We start from the raw sequence: 9,552 nt of genomic DNA on the forward strand, positions 1-9,552 counted from the left end.
TCGGATATAGACACTGCCTTCCTCACCCTTGCTTCAACCACCCTCTCCCACACTTTCATGGTATGACTCAATAATTTGATACCTCTATAGTTGTTACAACTCTGGATATCACCTTTGTTCTTATACAATGGAACTATCGTACTCCACCTCCACTCCTTTGGCATCCTCTTCGCCTTAAAAATAATATTGAAGCAATATGACTTTTAAGCCAATTTCGAAAAAGTTGGATTATCCAACTTGTTGCTTTTGGCTTTTTCAAAACAGATTTTTAACTTTTGTTTAAGCTTTTTTATGGTTGCTATACACTTTCAAAAGTTAAAAAATGCTAAAAAGGGTCAAATCAGATCTTAAGCCAATCCAAAAAGTCTCTTAATTTTGAAAGTTGGGATTGATTCTGGGAACCTCCATAATCCCTTCCGAAAATTTTAGAGCTGATAGCTCGGATGGTCACTCAATTTTGGGTAATGAACCATTAAAATCATATATATTTATTTTGTCTTTCAAAAACCACTCTATTTTACCTATCTTACTTAAATGGTCACTCTTGCCGGATTTTATACTTTTTCAATTCATTTTTTTTTTTTGTTATTTAGAAATGAATGTTCAACCTATATCATTATGATAAATATTTGACTATATCAGTCAATCAAATACGTCCTAATTCAAAAAAAGGAAAAATTTATTACAATTATAGATCTCCATTATTCGTCCCTTCTGAATTTGGTTCAAGCTAATTTCATTTTTTATGAAAAAAGTATTTGAGTACTCATTAAAAAAAATTAGATACTACTAGTAAATAACCTACTCTACTTTTAGCATTTCTCAAATTTTTTGACTTAAAGAAAGAATAAAGAAGAAATTTACAAACTTGTTTTTAGTTTTATGATCCTACACATAGAGATTTACTTTTACACGTAAGAGATTTGTCTTTTACACATAAAAGATCTAAAAAGATTATTTTTTTAATTTTAAAATTATAAAAGTGCATGATATACAAATAACATATTTTTGTTACTACTTACTAGTACTAGCTATGTGACCAGGAGATCATGTGTTCGAGTCATGAAAATAGTTTCTTGTAGAAATGCAGGGTAAGACTGTGTACAATAAATCATTACGATCCGATACTTCCTCACGCGCATAGCGGGTGCCTAGTGCATTGGGTTTTTATTTTTTATTTTTATACTAGTACTAGCTAGTAGTATTAGTTTTGGGTTACCTTTTTTCATAAACTTTTTTTCGTTCTTCTTGTATTTCATTCAGAAATTAGTACCCCACCTTACATCTTACAGTCATTGAGTTGACTATATAGCAAATCAATGCCCTTTTCTTGTTTATTCAATTCAAGAAGTTTTTTCTTCCTTCCTCTGGATCCGCTAATGGACCGTCATATATTTTCACAGTTTGTTGTACCATTTCAGTTGCTGCTAATAGTGAGTCTCTCTCTGGCTTCACCAAATGATCATCGCTACAACTTTGGAGATGAAGTCCCTCTTTTTGTCAACAAAGTTGGTCCCTTGAATAATCCCAGGTATCCCTCCTTTTATTTTATTTTCAATTGGGCGGTTTCTTTTTTGTTTAGTTTATAAAAAATTGCTTTTGATTCCATGCGGATTGTTGTTAAATTGTTTAATTCTTTGGACTCAAATGTTGTGCGGTTGTTAAAAATGATGTTGCCATTAATCAGACTTGTCGCCAAAAACCTCTTCCCTTTACCTGAGGTAGATCCAGGATTTAGTGGGTGTTTGAATACCACACTGCACTCATTAATGCTCTGTGACAGTGGCCAAAAACTTAGTACAAACATAGTACCTTTTTTATGATTGTCGTGTCCTAGCTAGCGTGCACGCTCCTTGACTATTCCATCAGGCATTTGCTACCTCCCCCAACACATTTAGGGGTCGTTTGGTAGGGTGTATATGAATAGTGCGGAATAAGATGTATTAGTAATGCATGAATTAGTAATGCATGGGTTAGTAATGCAAGCATTAGTTATGCAAATATTATTTCTTATCTATTGTTTGGTGTGGTGTATTAAAATTATAATGCATTGCATAATTTTTAAGAAAAATAGTTGCTTACAAAAATGCCAAGTAATGCATTTTTCTATGCATTACTTATGCATAGGATAATGCCAAGTATGATGTATAACTAATACACGTATTAGTTATACACAAGTTGAAAAAATGTACCAAACAGAGTATTAGTAATGCATAGAACTAATGCTATGTGACAGTGGCCAAAAACTTAGTACAAACATAGTACCTTTTTTATGATTGTCGTGTCCTAGCTAGCTTGCACACGCCTTGATTATTCCATCAGGCATTTGCTACCTCCCACAACACATTTAGCTGGTTATTTTGCCGGCCAAGGCTTAGGCAGATAGGAGTGTGTGAGTGAGTATGTGTGTTTATGAGAATGTGTGTGTGCGCGTGCATTGACCAAGCCACCGCCTTGGTACTAATCCGCCTCTAGGATGCCCTCCCCGGTACTAGGAACAGGTATGGTGATGCAAGGATTTATGAAAATTATTGCTACTTGTTAAAAAAGTTTCAGGTCTATAGAATTGAGAATGAGGGTGTAGAGAACTTTAATTTTTTTTTCTTTTTGTTGAGTTAGGCCAAGGTCCATATTCTTAACAAATTGTTCCTCATTTTTGTGGCAAGTCATTTTTTTCTTGCAAGCATGATAATGTTTCAGAGAGAAAGAGACTGTTCATGGTACACATATTTTACAAGTCTTCAATACATGTTAGGAAATTTGACACTTAATTTCTCTATAAGTGTACATTGTTAAGGGTGTTAGAATACCTGAAAATGTTTGGCATGTTCACACTTTTAAACATGTGCTTGCTTCTTACGTGGAGCCTTCCTTTTCTGCCATGATGTTATGCTAGTTTTTGTGGAATACTTCTAAGTCGTCCTCTTTTGGGTCGTCTATCAGTCTGGCTTCTTTCTTCCCCTTTTTGCTTCTTGTTTTTCCTTTTGAGTTCTTATCGAACAACTAGCCGTCATAAGCTAAAAAGAACTATTAGATCTCTCACCAAAATGTATCCTCCTTGGGAAGTCAATAATATTTTCATTATTGCACTTCTTGATATCTTACAGGGATTTTCAAGGCTGTTATCATACGTCTAGTACTTTCATTTGCTGCATAAATGGAGCAGTTAAGCATCTTGAAGAACTTTCTGCATCCGAATTTGAATATCTTCAAATTTCAATATCCCCATTCTCTGGTCCTTTTTTTAAGCATGAAGTATTTTCCCTTCTTAACTTAATCCAACACAAACCAACATATAAGGATATTTTTCTTTCCTTTTTAGCTGGAAGTTCGCCAACTGTTCGTCTTTAGTAATATTTAGAGGGTCTTTCTCATTCTTGTGCAAAATTCTATGAAATTGGAATCATCAAAGCTAGTGAAATGAGTCAAGGACCTTAATGTGAAAATTCCATGTTTTCTTACTTACTGAAAAAGTAAAATGTCTGGGTTTTCTTCATTCCCCTTGCAGTAGATAATCCTGATATTCCTATATCTGCTATTCTTTTGCAGTGAAACATACCAATATTATGACCTGCCATTCTGCCAGCCAGGTCAGCATTTTTGGGCTTGCACTTGAGTATAGCCGACCCCGGCTAGTTTGTGGTTGAGGCATATTTGATTGGTCAGCTTACTGAGTGTCATTTATCATCCAAATAAAGTCCTTTTTTTTTTATTCTTCTGCTGAGTTGTGTTGAACACATGCTATTAGAGGGCTAGTACTGCCAGAGGCGGATATATCATTTAAACTCTATGAGATCAACTTTTAAAGTTTTTAGCTTTGAACCCATTGTATTTTTAAAGTTATTGGTTCATATCTACTATTTGTTGCAATTTTAGTGAATTTTTACCCATAAATTTATGCTCCGGCCCGAAAGTACTGGGTTCAGATGAACTCGGTACCAAAGGGCTGGATCTGCCCCTGAGTACTGCCAAGGCTGAGTACCATGAACATACAGACTACACTTTACTATTAACATCTTCTGCTCTTTATCTGCTTACATAAACTCTAAATGTTATTACTGGTTAGGCCAAGAGCAAAGCTATGCCTGTGATAAGATGTTATTGATGGTACCCTTTAATATATTTTGTCAGTATCACTGGTTATCTCTGGAGTTAGTTATGTTAAACCCTTAACTATCTTATCTTCTAGAGGTTGAACTTTTAGTTTTACTTGACACAGGTGAGTTGCTTCCGGAAAATGAATCCCTTGGGGAAGTTTTGAATGGTGACCGTCTAACCAATACCTTGTACCGGTTGAAATTTGGAGTGGACAAAGATGGGGTTGTCCTGTGTCACAAGAAGCTTAATCAAAATGATGTCTCAAAGTTCAGGAATGCTATTATTAAAGATTACTACTATCAGATGTACTTTGACGATCTCCCTTTCTGGGGATTTTTCGGGAAAATTGAAGATGAACACTGGACCCTGGACGGAAAGGGCCCCAAGTATTTTCTCTTTAAGCATGTCCAATTTGATGTCCTTCACAATGGAAACCAAATCATAGAAGTACATGCTTTCAGTGATCCAAGCCATGTTGTGGATATAACAGAAGATAAAGACCAAAGTGTTACCTTCACGTATAATGTATTCTGGAATGAAACCTCAACTCTATTCAAGAATAGAATGGCAAGATACTCTAGGGCTTCCGGAAATCCAGTGAACCAACAAGTTCATTGGTTCTCGATAGTTAATTCAATTGTTATTACTGTTTTGCTGATGGCCTTTTTTGCTGTGAGTATGATGCAGCGTCTTAAGAATGATCTGACAAAGTAAGCCTCATATCATGCTTATTATTGTTTAAAGCAAAAGAAGTGATCCATGTATATTTTACATGAAGGCACCTGAAGCTGAAAGCACTGTCCTCATATTTGTATGATTGATATGCAGATGGTCTAGCAGTGATGAAGAGGAAGACAAAGAAGTGGGTTGGAAGTACCTTCATGGTGACGTATTTAGATGTCCCTCAAACATGCCTCTGCTTTGTGCAGTTATTGGTGCTGGTTCCCAGCTGTTGACCTTGTAAGCTGTAACACTCATTTATTCATCAGATGATTTCATAAGTTCATTAAGTTCTCTGTATGGAACTGATAATAGTTGTTCGTTTCATTTTGATATGACCAGTGAGCCATCTTCTATTTCTTTTCCGACTTATCATTGAGAGAAGATCTCTGTGCATAAGTTTGGGCCTGTGATATTTAACTCAAGATGCTGTATCTCCAGGCTCTATTCTGCGACTTTATTTTCTGAATAAAGTACATTTATGGAGGTCTAGTTCTAGGAGTTGCCTCCCCATCATCTCTTAGTCACATGCATTTGTTTTGACTACTTATTTGAGCCACTGATGGAACAATGGTGATGGTGATGCGGGTAAAGCCTCCTGAATGTCGGTCTTCCCTCGTTTTAGACTGGTTGCTGGGGACTTGCCTCGTCTTCAAATTGAAGAGAAATTTTACTGCGATGTGACTTGGACCTTCGGGCAAAAATGAAAAAAGGGAAGAAGAATCCAAAGTGAGAATCTGGCGAATCAACAGGTCAAACTGCAACGCTCAAGACAGCTAGTTACCAACTTACATTCTACACCTTGGCCAATTTCTTATTTTATCTTACCTATTGCTGTCCACCTGACCGTCTTATAGAACCCACATCCGCACTGCTCTTCTATTTTGAGCCCTACCCATCTTGCCAATTCTCAATCCCAACCAATCCCATTAACAAAATATACCTGGAGACCCTGGCAGGTGAGCTCTATTTTGTCCAGCTTCCGTCAGCGATCTTTCATTTTCCAGACAAACTCTTACATTGCCTTCGCGATTCATATTTGGTAACAATGTTATCCCAGCAAATGTTGCATATTATCAGCTTCATTTATCTTCTCTGCGTTGTTCTGGTAATTTAGAAATAATAATGGAAAGATAGCTTTGAGATTTTCTTTTGTTTAACCTTGACAATAAGAGCTTAGATATGGAAAAGGTCCTATGTATTCTCTAAATAATTGGTATGGTTTCCATCAGCTGCAAAAATACTTCCATGTAAGGGTGGTGTTTACTGCATGATTATTTTGACGTATTTATATTACTTAATTGATCATGCAAGGCACATCTTTGGCTTTAGTTAATGGTTTCTGCTGCATTTACAGGTTCTTCTTCTTATTTGTTTTGGCGTTTCTTGGTGTCCTATATCCATATAACCGTGGAACGCTCTTCACATCCTTGGTCATAATTTATACCCTTACATCTGCAGTTGCCGGATACAGATCTGCCGCTTTCTACAGTCAATTTGTTGAAACTGGATGGGTGACTTATTAATTTCTTCCAGCTTTGTATTTCTATAATTACTGTTAATCCAGGAACTGAAAATTTTTCTTTTCGCCACTAGGAAAGGAGCGTTACTTTCTCTGCCGTGCTCTTTCTTGGACCATTCCTCTTAATGGAGTTTTTCCTTAATTTAGTCGCTGCATCATTTGGGGCTACTTTAGCAATTCCATTTGGCACTACACTTGTCATTGTTCTTGTTTATACCCTCATTGCTATGCCACTGCTTGCTCTTGGTGGGATAATTGGCTATCGGTGTAGGTCTGAGTTTCAAGCACCTTCTGCCACAAAAAAGTGTGCAAGAGAGATACCATCACTAGCTTGGTACAGGAAGACACCTGGTCAAATGCTTCTGGCTGGTCTTCTACCGTTCAGCGCCATTGTTGTTGAGTTACACCAGTTGTATGCAACCCTTTGGGGCTACAAAATTTCGACTCTTCCTGGTATTCTATTTTTTATGTTTATAATCCTCATAATGCTCACTGTGATCTTAAGCATCAGTTTGACATACATTCAGCTGACAGTGGAAGACCATGAATGGTGGTGGCGGTATGTATCAATTTGGATTTTTCTTTGAACTAGTCATACCTGAAGACTGCATGCATACACATCTTGTCCATCTTTATATCTTTGTTCTTTTCGTTCTTTGAGTGCTAATTGATGGAGCTCTGGTTGAATTCGTTTTGACTTTTATGGGATTAAAAAATACAGTTTCTCCTTAACCTAGTTTTACTTCATATTTCAACAAAATTATAAGGCAGAATGGTAATATGCAGATAATATTTGCACTATCCAGAACTTAGTACCCAGTACTAGGGGTGTACAAAGGAAACTGACAAACCGGACCAACCCGATAATCCGAGTCAAACCGGAAAAAAAAAACCCGACTATGGTTTGATTTGATTTGGTTTGGTGTTGGGAAAAAAACCCGACCATAATTGGTTTGGTTTGATTTTAACTAAAGAAAGTCAAACCGAAACCAAATTAACCCTATATTACATATATAAAATTTTTAGATATATTTAATATATAAATATACTTATTGTGATGTAATTTATAAATATTTCTTAAAAAAATTCATAATTTTATCTTTTAAGGTATTATTTCAAGGTTGGACTTAGAACTTTTGAATGTTCCAAAAAGTTTTATAGTCATTAATACTGTAAATTAAATAATGCTAACAAAAGTCCAAGCCAAAATCAAATCAATGTTAATGCTAACAATAGACATTCAATTCAATACTACGAACGGGAATGTTTGAATATCTATTTTTTGTTTTGTAATAATTTAGATAAAAATGCATAACCTATTTTTATTTTTTTTAGCGTTTAGTCATGTAATTAGTACTCCCTTATTAGTCTACTTATTTTAGCATGACTTAGTACTTCTAGATTATGTTTATTTTTATTATGACTTTTTAATTAACAATATTCATATTACATAATTTTTTTGTCTTTATTGTTGAATATTTTAGGATAATGCCATGACACATCTCATATTTTGTATTATTTTCTTGGAAAATACTTTATATAGTTGTATCTTATTAGGATTAAAGAATTATTTTGAGCACAAGTTATATGTTTTGTTCTACGAAGATTTTACCGGAAAAAAATCCAAAAAAACCCGAATAACCCGAAAATCCGAGAAAAACCGAGATTGAAAAACCCGAGTTTTATTGGTTTGGTCTTTAAATTTAGTAAATCCGACACAATTGGTTTAGTTTGGTAATTGTAAAATCTGAACCAACCCGACCTATGTACACCCCTACCCAGTACTAACCACAGTGGAGGCTATCAGCAAATTTCTTCAAATGTTGAATGATTTCTTATTTGCTTCAATGCAGTAACTACGTTGTTGTGTTTTATGACATTATTGAGTGATTCATGGAATCAATGATGCTGTGAGTATTTTGTGTGTGACAGAAATGGATGACAACTGAGTATTATTGAACAGTCGTTGAACCCCCATATGTGCTGGATCAATGTATATGTTGAGTGAAATGTAAACCTGGAGTCAAAAGTTCAACGTGTTCCAAAAAAAGTTTGAAACAATTATTAAGAAATTACTGATATGTAACTTAATTTACTAAGTTGCTGCTTGCTATTCATCTTCTTATTTGGTAGCTCATTTACAACATCTATGGTTGCCTCCATAGACTGATAAATATGTTGTTTGATGCAGGTCTATTTTCCGTGGGGGCTCAACAGCTGTATTTATGTTTGCGTACTCCATATTCTTCTACTGCAAATCAAACATGAGCGGGGTCTTGCAAACTGCCATCTTCTTTTTATATAACACTTGCATATGCTATGCATTTTTCCTTATGCTTGGAACAATCAGTCTACATGCTTCCTTGATGTTTATTCGTCACATCTACCATGCTGTAAAGAGTGAATGAGAATCTGTCCCACTTTGAATTGCTATCATTTGAAGCTCTCATCAGTGATTTAAGAAGTTAAACAAAAAAAAGTTTCCATCTTCGAGCTTGTATCATTTCAAAACTTCTTCAGTAATTTGAGAAGCTTAACCAATGAGAAAGATTTCATCTCTGTTTGGACAAATGAGCGTTGGGCGCAATATTAATCAAGCATCCTTCAATTTCATAACATCAAGACTAGCAGATGTTGATTTTTGACAAGTATTCAGCATTCTTGTATGAGTAGGAAATGTACTGGACGTTGGACATGAACGGCATTGAGAATACGGTTCAAGTATATTTTTAATCTTCGACAAGGCTTTGACTAACCTTTGATTTACAGACATTGAAAATATTGCTATCAGAAGAGTGAAGACTTCTACAGGAGTCTTGTATTTGAAGGGCAGAAAATTGTAATGATATATGGAGGACGTTACATAACGTGTTCTTTTCTTCATCTTTTCCTGATCTACCTCAAATTTCATCTAATCAATTTTGATTCTCTTTGCTTTGGTAAATCCCAGAGCAGTTCCTAAAAACCTTTGCAGATTTAGTACTACATGGTAGTCTTCTTCTTACTGCATTTTGTTCCTATTAAGTTCAATTCTGTTTTGCAATTGAAGGACCATCTATTTATCAACAGTGAGAATATGTCAATTCTGCACATTTTGACTGCTTAAGCCTCGAGGTTTCACATTCTGTTTTTCATATGATCTCAAAGATGGAATATTTTGCTCAACCACAACTTCTAAGTGAAAATAACCACAGAAATCTGAATCCCCCTTT

At 35.3% G+C, this 9,552-nt stretch overlaps 1 protein-coding gene across 1 annotated transcript; it reads left to right on the forward strand.

Moving 5' to 3' along the window:
* The first annotated feature begins 1,245 nt into the window (after positions 1-1,245).
* On the forward strand, positions 1,246-9,305 carry LOC104228560 (transmembrane 9 superfamily member 5). The gene is made up of 7 exons (XM_009781041.2): positions 1,246-1,531; positions 3,550-3,590; positions 4,220-4,808; positions 4,927-5,058; positions 6,176-6,332; positions 6,415-6,899; positions 8,532-9,305. The coding sequence occupies exons 1-7, from the start codon at positions 1,320-1,322 to the stop codon at positions 8,746-8,748; spliced, it is 1,833 nt and encodes a 610-aa protein (XP_009779343.1). The 5' UTR covers positions 1,246-1,319; the 3' UTR covers positions 8,749-9,305.
* The last annotated feature ends 247 nt before the right edge of the window (positions 9,306-9,552 follow it).

The sequence above is a fragment of the Nicotiana sylvestris genome, chromosome 6 (genome assembly GCF_000393655.2).
Source record: "Nicotiana sylvestris chromosome 6, ASM39365v2, whole genome shotgun sequence".
Lineage (NCBI taxonomy): Eukaryota > Viridiplantae > Streptophyta > Magnoliopsida > Solanales > Solanaceae > Nicotiana > Nicotiana sylvestris.